The 24225-nt window shown below is 49.8% G+C and overlaps 1 protein-coding gene across 2 annotated transcripts; it reads left to right on the forward strand.

Moving 5' to 3' along the window:
• Nucleotides 13360–21624, forward strand: TRIM56 (tripartite motif containing 56). 2 transcript variants are annotated; one of them, XM_021086255.1, is made up of 3 exons: nucleotides 13365–13534; nucleotides 14352–14463; nucleotides 14575–21624. In XM_021086255.1, the coding sequence occupies exon 3, from the start codon at nucleotides 14576–14578 to the stop codon at nucleotides 16841–16843; it is 2268 nt and encodes a 755-aa protein (XP_020941914.1). In that variant the 5' UTR covers nucleotides 13365–13534; nucleotides 14352–14463; nucleotide 14575; the 3' UTR covers nucleotides 16844–21624. The 2 variants fall into 2 exon arrangements, with proteins under 2 accessions (XP_020941915.1, XP_020941914.1); XM_021086256.1 differs by lacking the exon at nucleotides 14352–14463 and having other exon boundaries at nucleotides 13360–13534.

Consider the following 24225-nt stretch of genomic DNA (forward strand, 5'->3'; position numbering starts at 1 on the left):
CTAACTTAATCACGTCTAGGAGTTCCTGTCGTGGTTCAGTGGACGGTTACCGGACCTGACTAGTATCCATGAGGACGCGGGTTCGATTCCTGGCCTCACTCAGTGGGTTAAGGATCCGGCCTTGCCGTGAGCTGTGGTGTAGGTTGAAGATGTGGCTTGAATCTGGCATTGCTGTGGCTGTGGTGCAGGCCGGCAGCTACAGCTCCGATTCAACCCCTAGCCTAAGAAAGTCCATATGTTGTGGTTTCGGCCCTAAAAAGACAAAAAGGCAAAAAGGTGAAAAAAATAAAAAAATCACATGTACACAACCCCATTTGCCATGTAAATTAACATATTCACAGGTTCTGTGGGATGTGGACATCTTTGGGGGACCATATTCAATTGAACACAGGATCCAACTTGATTTTGTTCCATGTGGTGAGATAGGCTCCCAGCGGCAGCTACCACAGGCCGTTTTCCTCCACTGACCTGCGCTATCACCTCTTCCATGCCCCAGGTAGCTGCATTCACACCAATCTGATTCTGAGCTCCCACTCTGTTCCATTGCCCCATTTGTCTGTGCCTGCACATGTATCAGTGTGATTTTGTTATTACCATGGCTTTATAAAATATTTTTAAACTAGTAGAGTGAGTCCTTCCGTTTTTTGTTTTTTTTTTTTTTTTTTTTTTGCTTTTTTGGGCCTCACCCTTGGCATATGGAGGTTCTCAGCTAGGGGTCTAATCCGAGCTACAGCTGCTGGCCTGCGCCACAGCCACAGCCATGCAGGATCCTAGCCGCACCTGCGACCTACACCACAGCTCATGGCAACGCTGGATCCTTAACCCTCTGAGCAAGGCCAGGGATGGAACCCCAACCTCATGGTTCCTAGTCAGATTTGTTTCCGCTGCACCACTACGGACACTCTGAGTGAGTCTTTCTGTACAACATTGTCTTAACTACATAAGGACTTTATTCTGTCATATAAATTTAGGATTGCATTTAGTTAATTTGCAGAGAATCCTTATGTTTGCAGTGCTGAGGCATTGTATCCATGAAGATAGTATATTTTTTCTTTTATTGGGTCTTCTTTAAAGTCCCTCAAGGAATGAGTTCCCTTGTGGTGCAGTGGATTAAGGAGCTGGTGTTGTCATGGCAGCATCTATGGCACATGTTCAGTCTCTGGCCTGGGAACATCTACATGCCATGGCCATGGCCAAAAATTAAATAAGTGCAAATAAATAAATTCCTTCAAGGGAGTTTAAACTTTTCCTCTGTAAGGGGTAATTGTTCTGATCATCATCTTCGGTGTGTATATGGTGGGTTTTCCCCACATCAATCAGCAATTCTTTGACGCCAGCTGGATGTCTTACTAGTCAACTCAGTTCTGACACTGTCTACCTGGAGAGAGCATCAGATTCCCAAGGTTAAGTGTTCATTTTCCAAGACCCCACTTCAGATGCCAACCCCAAGTCCAGGTTGTTGTCTATATTCCTGATCAACCAGCTATGAATCAGAGGTTCCCACGACCTCCTCCCTAGGTTCAAGTCATTTCCTAGGGTAGCTCACGGAACCCAGGACACTCATTTACTCTCCAGATGACAGGTTTATTACAAAGGATATTAAATAATACGAATCAATAGCCAAATGAGGAGCTGCATAGGGCAGGTTCCTCCCCAAAAGGAGCCTCTGTCCCCATGGAGTTTAGGTCTGGCACACTGTCACGTGTAAGGGTTCTGATTCACCCACCTGGAAGCCCTCCAAACCACATCCTTTTGGGTTTTTATACAGGCTCCATTACATAGACATGCTTGATTAAATCATTAGCCATTGACAGTTGATTCAATCTCCAGCGCCTTCTCCTTCCTGGAGGTCAAGGGGATGGGATGGAAAGTTCCAACCCTTTAATCACCTGCTTGGTTCTCCAGGCAACCAGCCCTCAATCTTAGGTGTGATCCAAAAGTCATCTCATTAACCAAATAAGACACCTTCAATGGCTCTCATACTTAGGAAATTCCAGAGGTTTTAGGAGCTCTGTAGTGGGAACTATGAACAAAGACCCTGTAAATTTCTTATTGTAAATCATAACATCAGAAGTCCCATAGGTTCCATTGATGGGAATAGTCATTCCCCAATGCTTGTGTTTCTACTAGGAATTGCTCCTGGATCTTACCTCCTTCCTACACTTGGAATGGTAAGTGATGGCTATTTGTCAAAATCGCTCTCTCTCTCTCTCTCTCTCTCTTTTTTTTTTTTTTTTTTTTTTTTCTTTTTAGGGCCGCACCTGCAGCATATGGCGTTTCCCAGGTTAGGGGTCAAATCGGAGCTACAACTGCTGGCCTACCCCACAGCCACAGCAACACAGAATCTGAGCCGTGTCTGCGAGCTACACCAAGCTCGTGGCAACACTAGATAACTGAGCGAAGCCAGGGATCGAACTGCAACCTCATGGTTCCTAGTCAGATTCGTTTCTGCTGCACCATAATGGGAAATCCTATTTGTCAGAATCTCTCAAATGATTGCGCTAACCATCAAAAGGCTTTAAACACTGGGGTTTACGACCCTTTTTCTTCTCCCTCTTTGTGAGCAGTGTGAGGCTAGGAGTTCTGAGTAAGTGCCTCTGATGTTGAGGGTCGGTAAGATAGGAGAACCTAGAGAAGGGGTGGGCTGGGAGCTGGGGAGAGAACCAGAAGAGCTGGGGGACCGAGATGCCAAGAGTTTCGAGGAGGGTTGATCTCTGCCAGACGCCAAATAAGAGGAGCACAGATGAGGTGAAGGTCGTTGGTGACCTTGACCAGAGCTGCTTCCTGGGAAGTGTCGAGAACAAAAGCCCAATTGTAGTCAGTGCAAGAGAAAGAAAAACAAGACGGGAAAAAGACGGGAATGAAAGGGCGTGTGAGGTCAGGCAGGGGACTGGTTTTCTTTTGTTTTAAGACAGGAAATATGCCGAAGAAGCATCCAGGGGCAAGAAGAAAGGTGATGTCGGAGAGAGAGAAATACAGAAGTGACATCCTTGACTAAGAGGTAGGGGGTGAAACCCAGCAAGGCTGGGCTGCACAGGGCTGAAGCCTGAGGCCAAAGGAGAAGCTCAGTAATACCGATTTTTGTCTTGACTTAAAATGTGAATATTTTGCTCCTTATGGATTTTTTGCATTAGTTATAATTTTTAAACGATTGCCCTAAAATAGTAATGTTGGTTAATGATATTCTGGGTGTTCTTTTAGGTTTTGCATAGGAGGCCCTGTGGAGGGGAATCTTAGTGCAAGAGGGAGGTTGAAGGCAGGGGGTGTATGAGAATAAGAGCGCACGAGGCCTCTGATGATTGACAAAAGCAGCCTGCAGGCTGAAAGGCAACCCCAAAGCCCAGAAGCCAGGAGAGGTACCAGCCGTTCAGCGATGGACCATGTCACAGAGTAAAGTCAGCCTCTGCAGGGACAGAGCTCCCTCTGGTGGGCATAGGTGGGAAACACAACTCAGAAGGGATGGAGCCGGGAGTCTGGGGCGTGTTTGATCGCCCAGAGACAGGCAGCTGCAGAGGAAGCCCCCCCGCCCCGCCCCCGAGCAAAGGGGAGTGGTCTCAGAAGGAGGGGGAGGAGGGGCGTTCAAGAGAGGAGGGAGTTTTCAAAAAGGAGTGATGGACAGTTTCAAACGTCAGAGAGGCCCGCTCTAATTTCGGCCTGATTATTTATGTGGATGCTGCAAATGCTGTGCATTTATGCATGTCAACCTCTTCCAGGGGACTGTATTTCACAAAGATGTGAAACTGACCGGTTTTTGTGTGTGTCTTTTTAGGGCCGCACCCGCGCATATGGACATTCCCAGGCTAGGGGTGGAATCGGAGCCACAGCCACAGGAAGGCCTGATCCAAGCTGCCTCTGCAACCTGGGATCCTTAACCCACCCACTAAGTGAGGCGATCTAACCTGCCTCCTATTTGATACTAGTCTGATTCTTAACCCACTGAGCTGCAAGGAGAACTCCAAGAAACTTAACTTTTATGTGGAAATTTTCTAAAGGAATCTTGGCTTGGACCTTTAAAAGTCTCAGTATTTACTCTTCTCTCTTGAATCTAGGACCAAAGCCAAGACAGTCTGTTCACAAATGTCACCTGCAGGACCTGTCAGTGGAAGTGAATTCTCATCTCAGAGATATTCCCAACATTTTGAGGGTTCTGACTCTCAAGGGGTGATCTTCCTCACCCTTGTGAGGCTGGGACATTAAAAAAACAAATTTAAAAAGCGAAGTTGAGGAGCGTAAAAGGTAGAAGGAACCCAGAATACAAGGCAGATTTTGCTGTTTGTGGGTGTTGGAGCCTGAGGCCTTTGGTGCTGGGCTAAGAGGGTTAGTTGGCCAGTGACAAGGTGGATTTTGAGTGACTCAGAACAACTCTGATTTTGCTGTAAGACTGACTGAATCCCAGACTCACACCACTGAGAAAATCAGGACTGATTTGGCAGTTTTAGCATACAGCCTGTGAGCAGGAATTTGGAGACACAGCCAGATTTGTCTGCACACCCGGGGCTCCAGGCATCAGCCCTGCTTCTCAGTGAAAGGGGACAGCTCCTGGCTGATGGGTTTAGCATATGCACAGACTGAAAGCTGACATCCAAGCCACATGGTCAGCTCTGCTGGACAGCCGGAACACCAATGCCAGGGACACAGGCCAGGTCTCGCTCTATATTTTTACTTTTGTCTTTATTTTTTTCTTTTCAGTGTTGCACCTGAGGCACATGGACTTTTCCAGGGTAGGGGTCGAATCAGAGCTGCAGCTGTTGGCCTATGCCACAGCCATAGCAATGCCAGACCCAAGCTACGTCTGCAACCTACACCACAACTCAGGGCAAGGCCAGATCCTTAAACCCACTGAGCAAGGCCAGGGATTGGACCTGAATCCTCATGGATACTAGTCCGGTTTGTTACCACTGAGCCACAGTGGGAACTTCTAATTTTACTTTTAAGAGAATATTATGGAATAATTTCATTTTCAACTACTTTGCAGCATAGCTACTTCCAGAACATAATGGTTTTTAAAGGTAACTTGTTTTAAAGGTAACTATGTAAATATCACTAGGTATCCTTCGAGACTAGCATGTCCATTTCCTCCAGGAAACTGAGGGGCCCAGCAGAAAATAAAAGCTGGAGATGCGAGTATAGCTGAACCATAAATATGTCCCCCTGCCCACACACAGGTCACTTGGCAGAGGACAGGAGCCTTCAGGGCTCCAGGTATTTGAGCACAACTTCTGCCCAGATCATTGATTGACAGACAACTAAGCTAAGCAGACACTGGGAGATTCCAACATCAGGCTAATATATAAGAACAGAAAAATCAAGTAGAGATATCAGTGACCTCACACCTCAGAGAAACAAAAGCCACAGTTTAAGGCTAGTCTAGTTGCTAGGCAACAGCAGCATCAGCAACAACCCTCCGCACCAAATACTCCAAGATTCACCAAGAAGCAGAAAAGTGTGAGCCGTATTCAGGGGAGAAGAATAATCAACAGAAACCGGTTCTGAGTGGCCCAGAGGTTGCATGTAGCAGATGCTGGTATTACGAATATCTGTGAAGAATCAAGGGGAAATAGACGACCATGATTCCCCCAAATCTCAGTAGAGAAACAATTAAAGAAAAGAGAACCAAATGGAGGAGTTCCCATCATGGTGCAGTGGTTAACGTATCTGACTAGGAACTATGAGTTTGCAGGTTTGATCCCTGGCCTTGCTCAGTGGGTTAAGGACCCAGCATTGCCATGAGCTGTGGTGTAGGTCACAGACTCGGCTCAAATCCTGAGTTGCTGTGGCTCTGGTGTAGGCCAGTGACTACAGCTCCGATTCGACCCCTGGCCTGGGAATCTCCATATGCTGCGGGAGCAGCCCTAGAAAAGGCAAAAGGACAAAAAAAAAAAAAAGAGAGAGAGAGAGAGAACCAAATGGAAATTCCGTGGTTGAAAAGTAAAATCACTGGAATGAAAACTTTATTAGCAGCGCTCAACCACAAATTGGAGTTGTCAAAAGAATCAGGAAACTCAAAAACTGACGAATAAAAATCCAAGCCAAAGAACAGAAGAATGAGCAGAGCCTCAGAGACTGTGGGACCATGTCAAGCTCTACGATGCATGTGTAATGTGGGACCCAGAAGGAGGAGAGAGAACAAGGCAGAAAAGATTATCCTTCAAGAATGAACACATGTAAACCAGCTATAATGGAAAAAAATAAAAATCATTATATACCAAGAAAAGAAGAAAGATCTCAAGACTAGATGCAAAAAAACCTCAGTAAAATATTAGCAAATCAAATCTAAAAAAAAAAAAAAAGGAATGAACACGACTTCTTCTGTCATTCCTGGCACTGTTTGTGGGCTCATTTGGTGGGATCTGGTATCTCTTTTGTGAAAGCAGCAGCTTAGGAGACTCCAGTATCGCTTTCGGGGATGGAAACCTTGGTCCAGATTAAGAACCAAGGCGATGTTGATGTGCAGCTGGAGGGCAGGGGGGTTCCACGGTGCAACTGAAGATTCAGAAGCATGTACTGGATTTCCTGCCGTGGCTCAGCAGGTTAAGAACCCGACCTAGTGACCGCGAGGATGCAGGTTTGATCCCTGGCCTCACTCAGTGCGTTAAGGATCTGGCGTTGCCGTGAGCTGTGGTGTAGGTCGCAGAGGCGGCTCAGATCTCGCATTGCTGTCACTGCGGTGTAGGCTGGGGGCTGCGGTTCCAATTCAACCCCTAGCCTGGGAATCTCCGTATGTCCCAGGAGTGACCCTAAAAAGAAAAAAAAAAAAAAAAAAAAAGAAGAAATGAAAAGAAAAAAGAAAAAAGAAAAGAAAAAAAGAGGCATATACCACCTAGTAAACTAAAGAAAGCCTATTTTGAATGACAATTCAAATTTATGGGTGAGGCAGATAAGGTTCTGATCTGATGGGCAGGTGACCAGTGAAATAGACACATCTGCATGGTTGAAACTGGAGGGCACAGACACAAGTGATAATATTCCTAGAGCAGACAGTACCTCCTAGAAAGAGGACCTGCCTGTATTCGCAAACCAACAACACTTTCTCAATTAGACAACTGCCATTTCCTTCCATGAAATCCTGAATAATTTTTTCTATTCTTTCGTTCTCTCCTCCCCATTCCTTCATTGTACATGAAGCGACTGGGACGTGTGCACAAGCTTCTCACTTAAAAAAGATTAAATGACCAATGATGGATTTTCATCGACCCCAAATGAAGATGAGGTAGGGGAAAATATTGTTTCTGTGAAAGGTATTTTCACAGAATATATTCATATATATGAATATGTGAAATATATGAACGTGTTCCTTTTTCCATCAGGAACATACTCACTCAACTCCCATCTTTATATTCTGTAAACTGATTAGCTCTTACTATTAAATATCCTGCATATATTGTTTAGAGAATTTCAATATTTTTCATTTACCTTTGTAAAATCAAGGACAGTTTTGTAACTTTTTTTTAGTATGTAGCTGTTACATGTATGGCCATATGCCTTTAAGTAATGATAAATTACTTTTAAAGAAAGGCAGTTTTCTCTTTGAGTCAAACATATTGTTGTTTAAATAAATTTCTTACTTAAATTTTAAAAAATTAAAGCCAAAATAAAGACAGTCCCAGATAAATACAGAGAGAGCACTGCTAGCCAAACTATGTTGCAGAAGGAAGTCCCTGAGATTGAAAAGGAAGGACCTCACGTGGAAGGTTTAAGTTGCAGGAAGAATGACCATGGGAAATGACAAACACGTGGGTAAATACAAAACATGCATCTGTATTTTTCCTTCCCTTGATGTCTTTCAAAAATGACATTGTTTAACTAATTATTATAAGGCTGTATTGCTGGGGTTTTAGCATACTAGAAGTAATAGATTTGACAAAAATAGAATATCAAAGGGGAGGAAATAGAGTGCCATTGCTATATTTTATTTGATTTAAGTCAATATTAACCTGAAATCGTTTCTTATAAGATGCCTAGTACAAAAAGAAAAAAGAAAAACTAAAAAGATGCCTAGTACAGTGCCTGGCGCAATCACTGAAAAATAGATTGAAACACATAGAAAGAGTGGAATTAAAATGATACAATAAAAGTACTTTAAACACAAGATAAGTCAGTGAAGGAGTTCCCGTTGTGGCACAGCGGAAATGAATTCGACCAGTAACCATGAGGTTTTGGGTTTGATCCCTTGCCTTGCTCAGTGGGTTAAGGATCCAGCATTGCTGTGAGCTGTGGTGTAGGTTGCAGACACGGCTCAGATTCCACATTGCTGTGGCTGTGGTGTAGGAGGGCTCCAATTCAACGTGCGGCCTGGGAACCTCCATACATCGAAGATGCAGCCCTAAAAAGCAAACAACAACCAACAACAAGATAAGGCAGCAAAAAAGGAACAGAGTTTCTTTTGTGTTAATGGGACAGTTCTGTACCTTGATTCTGGTGGTGATCATATTGTGGTCATACCTGTGATAAAATTCCATGGAACTGGAGTTCCTATTGTGTGTGGCTCAGCGATCCCATGAGGACGCAGGTTCAATCCCTGGCCTTGCTCAGTGGGTTAAGAATCTGGCATTGTTGTGGCTGTGGTGTAGGCCAGTGGCTATAGCTCTGATTCAACCCCTAGCCTGAGAACTTCCATATGCCAGGAGTGCGGCCTTAAGAAAATTCCATGGAACTATACACAACACACACACACACACACACACACACACACCACCACCACCACCACCAACAACAACAACAACAAAACAACAATACTATTGGTTTATATCCTCAGAGAGGTAAGAAGATGTTGGTTCCATAGACTAAAAATAGGGTGCAAAAAAAGGAACTCATGAATTAAAACTGTGACAGCCGAAAAAACACAAGGATCGGAAGCTTCAAGTTGAAGAAATCTCTCAGAAAGTGATACAAAATGAGAAAGAAATGGAAAGTAAGAGAAAAGATAGAATTAGAGGACCTGTGCTTGCTTCAGTAGTACACATACTAAAATTGGAACAATACATAGAAGATTAGCCCCTGTGCAAGGATGACAAGCAAATTCGTGAAGTTTTCCATTTTTTTATATTCACTGCAGCGTTATTCACAATAGCCAAGACATGGAAATAACTAAAAGTCCATCAACAGATGAATGGATTAAGAAGATGTGGTACATATACACAATGGGATACTACTCAGCCATAAAAAAAAATAAGAAAGAATGCCATTTGCAGCAACATGGATGGACCTAAAGACTCTCATACTAAGTGAAGTAAGTCAGAAAGAGAAAGACAAATACCATATGATATCACTTATATCTGAAACCTAATATACAGCACAAATAAAACTTCCCACAGAAAAGAACCCCATGGACTTGGAGAACAGACTTGTGGTTGCCAAGGGGGAGGGGGAGGGAGTGGGATGGACTGGGAGTCTGGGGTTCATAGATGCAAACTATTGCATCTGGAGTGGACATGCAATAAGATCCTGTTGTACAGCACTGGAAGCTATATCTAGTCACTTGCGATGGAGCATGATGGAGGATAATGTGAGAAAAAGGATGTATATATATATGTGTGTGACTGGGTCATCTTGTACAGTAGAAAATTGAAAAAATGCTGAAAACCAACCATAATGGAAAAAATAAAAACCATTTAAAAAAAAAGAAAAAAAATTAGAGGACCCATCCAGGAGATGCAACATCTGATAGTGGACGTCTACGCAGAAACAGAGAAAATGAAGGGGAGAGAATAAAATACCTAAGGAGAATTTCCCAGTGCTAAAGGGCAATTGCGTTGCAATTGACAGGAAGACAACAAGGTATATGTACACTCAATATAGTTATGCCAGATAGATATAGATACACAGTTGTGTAAAACATATTCACGTGGACAGAGACCAAAGGAAACACACATAAGTGAAAACAGTTATTTTATTACAATGATGATATGAGTGTTTAAAATTTTATTTTAATTAATGAATTTTTTTTTCTTATGGCATCCCCAGGCCAGGGGTTAGATCTGAGCCACAGTCTCGACCTAAGCCGAAGCTGCAGCAACGCCAGATCCTTAACCCACCTGTGCCGGGCCAGGGACTGAACCTGCGTCCCAGCGCTCCGGAGACCACGCCCATCCTATTGTGCCACAGCGGGAACTCCTTAAATTTTATTTCAAATTATGCTTATTATTTGTATGAATTGATTAAAAACCTTCACTTTCCCCCACCCGTAAATACCCACAGAAAAAAAGCCCAAACTTGCTCAGTAAAAATCCTATAATGGCTCCTCATTACCTTAAGGTCTTACAGGATTCTCAACAGGAAATTTTTAAGTTTGTTCTCCCTGCCTGCTCCCATCTCCTGCCACTTCCCTCCACCTACCCCATCTGCACTTCAGTCTTATCAGACCATCCAGCACCAGAGGCCTTCCCCAGCATCATCTTGAGGAACCCCCAGCATCTGGCAAGAACTCCTTCTCCCCCTCCCTGCGTCTCCATGGTAACACCTAGCACTTGGTGGTAGCTAAGTATCGCTTGCCTTGGAAGCCTGTTCTCAGGGAGAGGAACCTGCCTTCCTGGGGCCTGCCGCACACTGTAGGCAGTAAACAATCCTTCAACATTCTGGTAGGCGGGGAAGGACAGCCACTGAGATGCTGCCTCTTTCATGAAGCCTTCCTGATTCTCACACCACCACCACTCTTCCAGGAGAAACCAAACTTTCCCTCTGTGTTGTTGCAGCGCTTTATGTGACCCTGGGTCACTGATTCGCTCTCCTTGTAATTCAGTTTCTTCATCTGTAAAGCGGAGGCAAGAGTGGTACCTACCTTACTAGGTTCCTGTAAGGATTAAATGTTATGTTTACAACAGCCCATGCCAAGCTCACTGTCAATGCCCAGTGAAAGGGAGCCGTTGTGATGATTATTTTGACACCTTAATATGACATTTGTCTCATATGGCAACATGTACAGATGTCACCTTCCGTCCTTGGTTATAAACTGCCTGTGGGTGGAGACATACCTTTTGATCTTTGTGCACGGCACAGCACAGGAGGCGTCCAGCAAATCGTCCTGAAAAGGCACAGACAAGCAATGTGGAGGCCGTACACGTGGGCAGGTGTGTGCACACACTTACGGACACACACGTGCCAATACGTTTTTTCTATGCTTGTCTTGGCTGACCGTCCAGTCTGTAGCACTTGACCGCAATGACCTCCTCCTCCTTCCGGAAATGCAGCATCCTCCAGCAGTGGCTCTAGGGACTTTTTTTTCTTTTTCTTTTTTTTTTTTTGTCTTTTGTCTTTTTGTTGTTGTTGTTATTGTTGCTATTTCTTGGGCCGCTCCCGCGGCATATGGAGGTTCCCAGGCTAGGGGTCCAATGGGAGCTGTAGCCACCGGCCCACGCCAGAGCCACAGCAACGCGGGATCCGAGCCGTGTCTGCAACCTACACCACAGCTCACGGCAACGCTGGATCGTTAACCCACTGAGCAAGGGCAGGGATCGAACCCGCAACCTCATGGTTCCTAGTCGGATTCGTTAACCACTGCGCCACGACGGGAACTCCTCTAGGGACTTTCTTTCGCATGGATTTCCACCTCCGTCTCTGGAAGCACCTCGCAGCCTCCTTCACGCCCCAGCCCCTCCCCCACTTGCCCTTAAATGTCATTGTTCCCCACGGTGCCATCTTGGCGCTGCTCTTCTCACTTTGGACACTGTAGGGTGAATTCATCAAAATCACACACACATTGGGAGTTCCTGTTGTGGCTCAGCAGGTAAAGCACACGACTAGTATTCATGAGGATACGGGTTCAACCCCTGGCTTCCCTCAGTGGGTTCAGGATCCAGTGGCATTGCCACAAGTTGCGGCATAGGTCACAGATGCGGCTCAGATCTGGCATTGCTGTGGCTGTGGTGTAGGCCGGCAGCTGCAGCTCCAATTGGACCCTTAGCCCAGCAACTTCCATCCTTAAAAGGAGAAAACAAACAAACAAAGAAACACCCCACAGATACATTGGCAAAGTATGGAAAAGTCCAGCTGAGTCCTTCCTCCTGACTTCCAGACCTGCGAAACCTGAAGGACAATCCTACCTTCCTTCAGGCACCTCCCTCCCCCGGGACCACTCACAAGACCCACAGCTTCTTTTGCCTCCAACAACCGCTCACAGCCACCATCCCCTCTGCTCCTAGTGCTGCTGTGTCAGCTCAGACCCCTCTGCTTCTCACCTGGCCCTATAGTCGGGCTCCCCTCTATGCTCAGGGCAGCTGCAAAGTTCTCACCGGTTCTGCTTCCTCCTGACATCTCTTCACTGGGTAAAAGGATGCATAGGAAGGCAGGTGATGAATCAAGTAAGAGGTTAACTGTAGAATCCAAAGGGTGGGTATAGGACTGTTCAGTGCAATTCTTTCAACTTCTCTGTGCTTCAAGTTTTTCATAAGATATTGAGGGAAACAGCCTGCAGTGGTTTCTTTTGGCTTTTTGGATAAAACTCAGACTCCTTCATGTAGAACATAAGGCCTGCTGTTTCCATTGTAGCTCCGCGGTAACGAACCTGACTAGCCTCCTTGAGGATGTGGGTTCGATCCCTGGCCTCGATCGGTGGGATAAGTATCCATCGTTGTCACGAGCTATGGGTAGGGTGCAGACATGCCTTGGATCCTGAGTTGCTGTGGCTGTGGCCGGCAGCTGCAACTCCTATTTGACCCCTAGCCTAGAAATTTCCATATGAAGTAGGTGTGGCTCTAAAAAGAAAGGAGAAAGAAAAAGAAAAAGGCCCTCTCTATGATCTGGCCGCTGCCTCCCCCTGTAACCTCATCTGCTACCACTCACATGTCCCCTTGCCACAAACCATTCTGAATTACTTGGAGCCCCCAGCAGAGTCAGGGAATTTCATTCCTCTGAGCTCACCGACTTGCTGTTCCCGATTCCTGGAATGCCCTTCCCTGCGTTTTTCTCCAGGGATCCCTGACCCGTCTATACTTTTCTGACTCACCCTCCCTCCAGGAAGCCTTTGCTGCCCCCTTATCTGGTTCCCACAGCCCCTTGCCTATCTCCGCAAAGATTTATGGTATCAAGGGCCTCACCCAGGACTGGATGTGCAGATATGCTGCCGCCCTGGAACCTGGCCTGACGACGGGGCTCTGGTTACCCTCGGTCTCTGAATCACCCGTGATCTCTAATCTCTTCCCTCAGAGGACGCATCGTCAGGCAACTCCCCTGCACTGGCGACAAACACACTTCAACAAACACACTTTGCAGGCTGAGCAAATCCTGAGGCTCCACTGACAGGCCGACCTCGGCAACTCCAGCCGCAAAGAGCGGACCTGGACCTGGAGGCTCGGCGGAGGAGCCGGCGGGCGGGGGCTGTGCCCTGCAGTGGGTGGAGGCCCCGAGGAAGAGGTCCCGGCCGGGGTAGGGAAGAAGGCGGGGCCTGCGGCGCTGCTGGTCGGTGTCCCGGGCCTGGGACGGAAGTTGCAGAAGTACAATTAGTTTCAGTTTTGTTTCTCTTGCAGGAGCCCAGCCACCGCAGCGTCGGACCTCGGGACCCCCAGTCCGGGTCCTGGAGCCCAGGGTCAGCTCAGGCTGGGTAAGGAGGGCGCTCGGGGGGCGGCTGAAGGGTCCGCTGAACTGGAGGCAGTGGGGGGAAGGGAGAGCGCGGGCGGGAGAGGAAGGGCGGCGGGAGAGGGACCCAGAAGGCGGGAGGAGAGGAGAGGCGGGCTGGAGCACCCCCGCCTTCCCCCGCTCCGGGCCTCCCCGGGACGGCGCCCTCCCACTCTCTGAGCTTCCTCTCGGCCCTTGCTCTCTGGAAGTTCGGGGGAATCCCCCAAGGGTCCTTATCGAGTATTTCACAGCCACTGTGCGCGGAGCTGGGGGCTTTCACAGACGAACCTCACGTGACTCGGTGACTCTGACCCTCCAGAAGCTTCTAGGAAAGCAGGAGGCCTCTTGCAGCAGGAAAGGCTGAAAGAAATGGGCTCGAGGAGATGGGGCAGAGGTTATGGTGACGTCTAGAGTTTGAGGAGCTGGAAGGATGCCTCTTCCCTTCAGGCGTCGCTCTGCCTGCTCCAGAATCCTTTTCTGGATGGTCAGGGCAGAAAGAGGGGTCCCCACTCCCCTCGATGCTGCTACCAGGCTCCAGGAGGCAGGTGTATGGGGTTGTGGGCATCGGAGCCCTTTGGAGTGCCCCATCTGCCAGGAGTCAAGGTGACCCTGCCCACCTGGACCCTCGGGCTGTGTCTTCTCTGCCCGCCGCCCCACCCAGCGTCCCACCCCCTGCAGGAGCACTAGGAACTATTCACCCGGGGCTCACACCCCACACGACACAAAGCCTGTCCACGGGAGCCCTGATCATTTCACCATCAGCTCCCTAAGTCCCTGCTTCTTGGTCTTGTCCTATCTCGCAGGGCCTGACACACCGCAGCGGCCTTTCCTTTTTCACATTTGCTGAATGTCTGCGGGAAGGAGGGAGGCGTCTCTTTAGCTCAGGAGACCAGAAGAAAATCCCCAGCCATTCAGGTGAGGCCTCCCCAGACCTGGCAGGGCTTGAGGATGGAGGAGAGGCGGGACGGCAGGCGGGAGGCCCCGTGGAGGCGACCTCCACCCTCTGACCTGACCCCTCGCTTGCAGGATGGTTTCCCAGGGCTCCTCACCCTCCCTGCTGGAGGCCCTGAGCAGCGACTTCCTGGCCTGTAAAATCTGCCTGGAGCAGCTACGGGTGCCCAAAACGTTGCCCTGTCTGCACACCTACTGCCAGGATTGCCTGGCCCAGCTGGCCAAGGGCGGCCACCTCCGATGCCCCGAGTGCCGCGAGTCCGTACCCGTGCCTCCCGCGGGCGTGGCTGCCTTCAAGACCAACTTCTTTGTCAACGGGCTCCTGGATTTGGTGAAGGCCCGGGCTGGTGGAGACCTGCGTGCAGGGAAGCCCGCCTGCGCACTGTGCCCCCTGATGGGAGGCGCCAGCACTGGGGGACCGGCCACAGCCCGGTGCCTGGACTGCGCCGACGACTTGTGCCAGGCCTGTGCCGACGGGCACCGCTGCACCCGGCAGACCCACAGCCACCGAGTGGTGGACCTGGTGGGCTACAGGGCAGGGTGGTACGACGAGGAGGCCCGGGAGCGCCAGGCGGCCCAGTGTCCCCAGCACCCGGGGGAGGCCCTGCGCTTCCTGTGCCAGCCCTGCTCCCAGCTGCTATGCCGTGAGTGCCGCCTGGACCCCCACCTGGACCACCCCTGCTTGCCCCTGGCCGAGGCGGTACGTGCCCGGAAGCCAGGCCTCGAGGAGCTGCTGGCCGGTGTGGACAACAACCTGGCTGAGCTGGAGGCCACACGGATGGCCGAAAAAGAAGCTTTGGCCCGGCTACGGGAACAGGCCACCAGGGTAGGGATGCAGGTGGAGGAGGCGGCCGAGAGGGTCCTCCGGGCCCTCCTGGCCCAGAAGCAGGAGGTGCTGGGGCAGCTACGGGGCCACGTGGAGGCTGCTGAGGAGGCTGCTCGGGAGAGGCTGGGGCAGCTGGAGGGCCGGGAGCAGGTGGCCAGGGAGGCGGTCGCCTTTGCCCGTAGGGTGCTCAGCCTAGGTCGAGAGGCCGAGATACTCTCGCTGGAGGGGGCGATTGCCCAGAGGCTCCGGCAGCTGCAGGATTGTCCCTGGACGCCTGGGCCAGCCCCCTGCCTGCTGCCCCAGCTGGAGCTCCATCCCGGGCTCCTGGACAAGAACTGCCACCTGCTGAGGCTCTCCTTTGAGGAGCAGCAGCCCCAGAAGGACAGTGGGAAAGATGGAGCCGGAAGCCAGGGAGGTGATGAGACCCAGCCCAAGGGCAGGGATGGAGCCGAGACCCCAAAGCAGGACAGAGCGCAGACGCCCCAAGAAGATGGGTTCCAGACTCCAAAGGTGGAGAGAACCGAGACTCCCCGAGAAGATGGGGCCCAGACCCCGAAAGAGAGCAGAGCCCAGACACCCCAGGAAGACAGAGGCGCTCAGACCCCAAAGGGCGGCAGATCCAACAAGAAGAGGAAATTCAAAGGTGGGCTCAAGTCAGTTTCCCGGGAGCCCAGCCCAGCACCAGGGCCAAACCTGGAGGGCTCTGGCCTCCTCCCCAGGCCCATCTTTTTCAGCAGCTTCCCCACGCGGATGCCGGGAGATAAGCGGGCTCCCCGGATCACTGGGCTCTGTCCCTTTGGCTCCCGGGAGATCCTGGTGGCGGATGAGCAGAACAGGGCCCTGAAGCGCTTCTCCCTGAACGGCGACTACAAGGGTTCGGTGCCTGTGCCCGAGGGCTGTTCCCCGTGCAGCGTGGCCGCCCTGCAGGGCGCCGTGGCCTTCTCGGCGGGCGCTCGGCTCTATCTTATCAGCCCCGAGGGGGAGGTGCAGTGGCGCCGGGCGCTGAGCCTCTCCCAGGCCAGCCACGCCGTGGCGGCCATGCCAAGCGGGGACCGGGTGGCCGTCAGCGTGTCAGGCCACGTGGAGGTGTACAACATGGAAGGCAGCCTGGCCACCCGCTTCATCCCTGGGGGCAAGGCCAGCCGCGGCCTGCGGGCGCTGGTCTTCCTGAGCACCAGCCCCCAGGGCAATTTCGTGGGGTCAGATTGGCAGCAGAATAGCTTGGTGGTCTGTGACGGGCTGGGCCAGGTGATTGGGGAGTACCGGGGGCCGGGGCTGCACGGCTGCCAGCCGGGCTCCGTGTCTGTGGATAAGAAGGGCTACATCTTTCTGACCCTTCGCGAGGTCAACAAGGTCGTGATCCTCGATCCCAAGGGGTCACTGCTCGGTGACTTCCTGACGGCCTATCACGGTCTGGAAAAGCCTCGGGTGACCACCATGGTGGACGGCAGGTACCTGGTTGTGTCTCTCAGCAATGGGACCATCCATGTCTTTCGGGTCCGCCCTCCTGACAGTTAAAGGGCTGGGACTGGGGCCGGCCTGGGGCGGGACAGGGGTGGGAGGAGGGAGGCAGGGCTGCCTCTGGGGTGTGGGGGCCGAGGGCATTTTCCCAGAGGGCAAGCGCTGGCAACTTTTCACTATGAAGTGCCAAACCCCTCTTGGGGCATGGGCGCGCAGGGATGGGGACCCAGGGGGGTGGCGTGACCACAGAACCCTCCTAAGGAGGGGGGAGGGGTTGGGGGGGTGCCGGGCGTTAATGCCCCTTGCTTCGGGGGGCTGACTGCCGCTGCTGTAGAGTCTAGATCTCCAAGATGTGTAAGCTAGTCCTGATTTGTGTTCTTCAAAACCATTCCTGGCGGGGTAGCCCAGGACAGTCTTGGGGAGGTGGGTAGAAGCAGCCTTTGAGCCGAGAAGGGCTCAGGGTATGTCTGGTCTGTGCTTTCTGGAAGAGAGCTGAGAACCTGTTCCCCTCAGCCTGGAACGGGGTGGTCCGAAGAGGCCTGGGATTTTGAAACAATAAATGGTGTCTTCCACCAGCCCTGGGCAGGGGGCAGGACGGGGTGGGCTTCTTGGGGGACCAAGTTCAGGCACCACTGAAGCCAAGGGGTGTTTACCTCAAAGTCCATGAAGAGAATGAGCTACTAGAAAACGGAACCCAGCAGGGCTGGAATCTGAAACACAGGTTTCTGAGTGTGAGAGAAGGGGAGACCCTGGGTCTTACCCGTCCCCCGACTTCCCCCCACCTCTCATTTCCAAGCCAACCCTGAGGCCAGACTTATGTAGCATGCAAACTCTCTTCTGTTTTGCTGTCTTTATACCTCTTGGAGTTTGTTTTTAGTTCCCCCTTAGTTTTCCGGCACAATTCCTTTTGAGAAACTTTGGCTGAACTAAGGGGTGAAGGCATTTGTTCGTGTTGCCTTTATGGGTGGGGAAGATACCTAAGCCTAGAGGCCAGGTGTGGGACTCCAGGGCCAAACCTGTTGGAAGACCTGAGAAGTTGCTCGTGGGGCCGGGATGGGCAGAGGTGTGAAAATTTCCGGCAGGGATCCAGATGGAACTGAGCCGTGACTACTGGCCTTTTGCACGGGCCGTGGCAGCGGTGGAACTGCGGGAAATATGGTTAGCCAGGGGTGGTTGAGAGATGATCAAATGAGCATCTTAACGTAAGGATCATGGTTAGTGTTCATGGGAACCAGAGAGATTTAGGACGAGTCCAGATGGAAAGGGTAGGGTATTAGGTGCAGGGAAAAGAATATTCTTTTCCAGGGAGGTCATTGATTATTTAATGTGATAGGGAAAAATCATCAGTGTTGAGGGGACAAAATCAGTTCTGTAAAAATGTGAAATGTATGCCCAGCAAAGAATAAGGAAGAATCAAGGAAAATCAATAAGGTGAGGAAACTACGTAGCATTGATCTGAGACCGGGTCTCCAGTATATGCTGCTGGGTTAAAGGACCAAGTAAGTTGTGTATCCGGACTGCCCACAGGCCAGGACACGTACAATGAAAAAATAAAATCAACCACTTGCATTTGTCAAAATTACATTTTTAAGATGATGTTGTGGGGAAAGAGAGTCTTGGTACCATAAAACAGTGCTTCCTGGAGAACCGTTTGGCAGTACTTGACAAGAGTCAAAAAAAAAAAAAAGATTATAAAAGACAGTTATTTCCCTTTGGGGAATATATTCTGGGAAAACAAAAGAAAAAAAAAAGTATTTGCACATAGGTATTTGTGGCCGGCCTATATGTTAGAGTCATTGACAGGAAACAACTCAGCTGCGGGAGAGAAAGCCAAGTAGCTTGTGGTCTAGCAGGACCGTGAGGCTTCGTGTATGACAACGACGAGAGCTCTTTAGAAGACTATGATGTTACAGCAATGCAATCATAAGCCCAAAAAGAGAGAGAATTTGGAATTATGATCACATAGTGATGACAACAAGGCAAAAATATGTCTGAATAGTGACGGAGTGGAAATAGGTTCAAAATGTGTAAATAGGGGTTGGGGAGATTGGGTTGTGTTTTGCGTTAATTTCATGCTGTTATTCATGTATGCACATTTCTACTTCAGTTATCATTGTCCATTAAATAACACATATGCTTGCATATTTACTGCAGAAAAATACACCTCTATAACTGATACTCAAGAATAACTACTGAATTTGCAGATGAATGCGTCAGAATCAATGAGTCTGTACTGGTGGGGGTGGGGGCAGGATTCAAGAGGAGAGTCCCAACAGATCGCAGGGCCTGTCTGCCCTGGGAAGGTTTACAGAGGTCAGGCATCCCCTCAGGTCATTGTGTCCAGAGGGAGGGGAAGGTCTTGAGTTCACCAGCAAATTCAGACCAAGCGCAAACCAAGCGGTGGGTCTACGGAACCAGCTGGTATGAGTTGCATGAGTGGGGGCTGTGTCCGTCGTCTTCGTCATTCTCTCTGCCCGGTCAACACAGTGATAGCTCCCAGTAGGTGCTCAGTAAACGCCTGTGGAATGAAATGATAGCTAGAAAACAGAAGGGACCAACCAGGTTGTCCAAAACCTTGGCTTGTGGGAAATCTCCAGTAGGGGGCACTGTGGACACAGCCTACTGTAAGCCTCCAGGAGGGTGGCTCAGCTCCGAGTCGCTAAGAGATGAAACTGCTTTTGTGTGTGGAGGGGGTCCTGGCCTCTACAGGATAAATACCTTCGGGCTGGAACAGCAGTTTTGTGGAGCTGCACAGGAGCCATGTGCCGAGGGCTTGGGTGGTGGAGTGGCTCCAGCCAAGTGGCTCTTCTTGGAAGCCGAGCAGGAAGAGAAAACTTTGGAAGGGAAATATCCGCTTGCATGCAAGAAGAGGGCCCTACAGATACCCTCAAGATGAAGGAGGCATGGGGCTTTCCAGGGTGTCTTAAGAATTCTGGGAAGTGGGGCATTGGAAATTCTGGATTTTCCTCTTGAAGGAGTGGGGGGGGGAGGCACAGAATACTGGCAAAATGTGAACCGGATGGGACGTGTAGCCTTGAGCGTAATTTGGAGGTAAAATCTCCAGCACCTTAACTGTGACTTGGGACCCTTGATGAGTCCCGCAGGGAGCACCACTCAGCATGGGGGGAAAGAGTGCTTAGTTCAGTTACACATGTTAAGAAATCAGAAACATCGTGAAAGAGACAACACCCCTCTACCCCCCATCCCACTTTGGACTATGACAATTAACTTGATTGATCATTCCTTTTCCTGTTTGGGACTTTCCAAGGTGTGTGTCTATATGTGAAAGGAGAGTACTGTTTGGATAGAGAGAAAGGGAGCAGAGCACCTCGTTCGTAGTCTTTGTACCTAAAAAAGGCAAGTGAATGAAGCATCGGAGACCTGGTTTGCATGTTAGCTCTTCCAACTAAATAGCTGTGTGATCTGGGTCCAGCTTCCTAACCTCTCTGAGCCTCAGTTACTACATCAGTAAAATAGGGATAATAAGAGCCACCATGCCCAGCTCAGGGTTGTTGTGAGGACTGGGTGAGAGGCATAAAGCTCTCTTTATGTGCATCCTAAAGCTCAAATCTGAGGTCTTGGTTAGGAAAAAAGTTTAACCAACTTACGCTAACGTCGTACTCTTCCATCAGGGTAACTTAAACAGGGATGTTCTCTGCACGTATTGGGAGGGGAAATTTCGAGAACCTCTGGGTGGTCATTACCTGCTTCTCCTTTGGAGGAGACGGTTCTCTTCTGCTTTCCAGAGGTTATTTGGAGAAGCCATTTGCTAAGACACGGCAGTGACCATGTAGGAGCAGAAGGGACCAATGACCAACTTGCTAAGACTCAGTGCAACTCCTAAAAGCCAGCTGAGAATCAAGCTGTGCTCAGGAAGGCTGGATAACTGTAGACATTTAGGAGTTCAAGATGACAAGAGTGGCCCCATCTTTTGGTAATTCAGAGAAAATATAATTGGAGAGGGAATAACTCCAACTGTAGTCTTATTATTACTGCATCTGCAAAGCCCTATCGTATGACGAATCTATAGAGATCTTATTCCAAAGGGCAGACATCCAAGAGGGAAGTCAGAAGCCTTCCGAGGAAGTTGGTGACATTAGTGACCTGAGCTGGGCAGGACTGAATAAGTGAGTGTCATGAGCAAGGTATTTGGCCATCTCACCACAGGTCAGCTGAGAAGAAGAGGTATACCATAAGTTAAGTGGGAGATTGGATGGGGGTGCAGAATTCTGTTTGGGGGAGAAAGCCGTCTTGGATTAGCTGGGGCAGGGAGCTCCCAGAGAGTACCAGAAAATATTCCCGGAGGGAGGAAGATCAAGTTCAGATGCAGGCTTAGAAAAATAGGTAACTTGACCCAAGGTAGCAGAACTTGCCTACCCAACTGCTTCATCAATGCTGTATCATTAAATGGATCAGGACGGGAGCAAAAATAAGTCTAGGGACCACAGAGTGATTGGAGAAGGGGCCGCAGGGTCAGGCTGACCTCACCTGAAGCCTCAATAAGGCGTCGTTTGGATGAGGCAGAGAAGAGCCCGTATGTAAAGAGGCATTTAGGAAGTAGGTTTGAGGAGGTTTGGAAAGGCAATCTGACTTGTCTTCGGAGGAGGTTTGAACTGGTTGGATGAAGAGCCAAGAGAAATGGGGTTGAAAAACGGAATCAGGATCTTGGTACCTCTGGTGTCAGCAAATTTTTCTTAGTTGCCCCCAGGGCAGGAATATGTGTTGTAAACTCTCATTCCTTTGTGTACTTTATATCTTTCTTCTGTTTCTTAATAAATTCCTTTGTGTACTTTATATCTTTCTTCTGTTTCTTAATAAATTCTTTTGCAAAATTTGAAGCTTTGCTGAGATGATTCATGACTATGCAGAACATTCAACACCCAGGCCCATGTAGTGAAAGGAATCAGGTACTGGGCCATTGCTGCTGTAGCTCGAGAGAGGCCTTTGGAAAGCCTTGGAGGACATTTCAGGGGCAGGGTGACCAGCACAGGCATCTGTGGTCCCAGCCCTTGTCCTGGGCACCCCTGCCTGTAGGACAGAGGGGCCCCTCTGGGCGGAGATGCGCATTTTGGCTCATCTTTGGTGGGAGGGAGCCAGCAGGTGATCTGGCCCAGCAGGACCCGGTGGAGGTGAGTGAGGCCCAGGTCAGGGTAGCTGGCATGCCCATCAAGGATCTCTGCCTGTTTTCTGGTTTAGAGGAAGCCAAACAAGCATCCACAGGCTCCAGCTAACATGCTGCATTAAAAAAAATTTTTTTTAATTAAAGTATAGTTGATTTACAATGTTCTGTCAATTTCTGCTGTATAGCAAAATGAACCAATCATATATATATATATATGCATTCTTTTTCTCATATTATCTTGTTCTATCACAAGAGTCTAGATATGTTTCCCTGTGCTGTACAGCAGGGCTTCATTACTTATCTGTTCTAAATGTAATAGTTTGCATCAGACAACCCCAAACTCCCCGTCCATCCCACTCCCTCCCCTACCCCCTAAGCAACCCCGCATCTGTTCTCCATGTCTGTTGAGTCTGTTTCTGTTCTATAGATAGGGTCGTCTGTGCCCTATTTCAGAGTCTGTGTATAAGAGATATCACAAAACATGCTGCATTTGTGATCCCACGGTGGCCCCAGCAGGCCTGGGGGTACCCACCTCCCTGTCCTTCACATTCTCTGACCTCGAGAAGCCTCACCCCTGACAAAGTGGGCACCATCAACCTTATCTTACAGACATGGAAACCTAGGCCTGTGCGGTTTTGCTCCTTGGAAATTTCGATTTTGACCCCAAAGCGGCCCTTCCAACCAGCCCTTCGTGCTGAGCCTCTGTCTGTCGCCTTGTTCATCAATGAAGGAGCAGAACAAAATGAGGTCTGAGGTTCCTCTGAGCTAACAGGCCAGGCCCCATCCCGACAACAGGTCCGGAATCTAGACAACAAGCAGGGCAGCTCAGCAATGCCCCCACGCACCCCCACACACCATCTTGTGCTCGTTGCCAGGGCCCCTCAAGCTGGAGCAGGGATGACAAGTGACAAGAGAATGTTTTGAGTGGCTCCGTGGGGAAGCAGGGGGCGGGGATCAGGGCCCACCACTGCTGTGGTGACAGCCTGAATAAGAATTCCGCAAATCATCATCTAATGACTCAGCCTGGCTTTGGACCGGCGCCTCCGTGAACCCTGGGGAGCGTGACTCAACAGCAGAGGGGGCCGGGCGCGGGAGAGACGGTACCGTCCATGTGAGTGCTGGCCACGGGGAGAACGGCCTGTTCCAGCTCCAGACCCTGAGGCGGAACGCAGGCTCCTGTGGTCAGACACACATGGCCTTGGTTCCCGGCCCTGCGGCCAAACCTCCTCCCTCAAACCTGGGTCCCTCCTCCTTTGCATGGGAGAGGTCACAGCTCCAGAGGCATCAGGCCTTTGCTCACACCCGTGGGGTCTGCAGCGAGTTGTCAGGCCACCAGCTCTTCAGGCCTCTGTCCCCCGGGGTCAGGCCTGCCTTGGAATAAAGGCGGCAGAGGCCACACTGTGGGGGTGGGGAAGCAGGGGACCTGTCATAGGCTGGACAGATGGTCACAGCATCCCTCTGCCTCTACATCGGGGGCTATGGGGTCTTACGTGGGCCCAGTTCTGATTAATTGTCTCTTGGAGTTCCTGTTGTGGCTCAGCAGGTTAAGAACCTGACTAGTATCCATGAGGATGTGGGTTCCATCCCTGGCCTTGCTCAGTGGGCTAAGGATCCACTCTTGCTGTGGCTGTGGTGTAGGCCGGCAGCTGCAGCTCTAATTTGACCCCTAGTTGGGGAAATTCCATAGACCAGGGGTGCGGCCCTAAAAAGACAAAAAGAAAAAGGAAAAAGAAATCGTCTCTTCCCCTAAGAAAGAGCAGCTGCTATTTTCTCTGCCCTGAGCATCAAGTTAGGGACCGTCTATCAACTCATCAGAAGAAAAGAACCAAGGCAAGGTGAGAAGAAACAGCCCCCCAGCCCTGCAAAGGGCTGGGTACAGAGGCCACAGGTCAACATTCAGGGTGGATGTGGACTCGCTTTCCCTGCCGGCGCCTGTCACCCTGCCCTGACCACTCTCTCACCTCGATTACTCACATAGGCTGCTTTCCTCACCTGCAAAGCCCTTCAGGACAAAATCTTCTGATTCACACTGAACATTCCATAACCAAGTGTTCTGTAAACATCTGTGAGTGAAAAGAACAAATGAGTGAGTTTGTGCAAAAACCTGGAGCCCGTCACTCCTGTCGGATGGAACACCCGGCAGGGCTGGAAACTATTGGCAGGGCAGCCCGGAGGCCAAAAGGGATTTATCCCTTTTCCTTAGAAGGGAACATGAGTAAGAGTGAAATTAGCCAAATTCTGGATAAACAGATAGCAATCTCACTCTGCTGTCCTTCTCCTTTTTTTTTTTTTTTTTTTTTGCTTTTGGTTTTTAGGG

This window comes from Sus scrofa, chromosome 3, assembly GCF_000003025.6.
Source record: "Sus scrofa isolate TJ Tabasco breed Duroc chromosome 3, Sscrofa11.1, whole genome shotgun sequence".
NCBI lineage: Eukaryota > Metazoa > Chordata > Mammalia > Artiodactyla > Suidae > Sus > Sus scrofa.

Bases quoted from the DNA above. Each gene is read 5' to 3' on its own strand.
- TRIM56 (XM_021086256.1), top strand. From the start codon at position 14,576: ATGGTTTCCCAGGGCTCCTCACCCTCCCTGCTGGAGGCCCTGAGCAGC.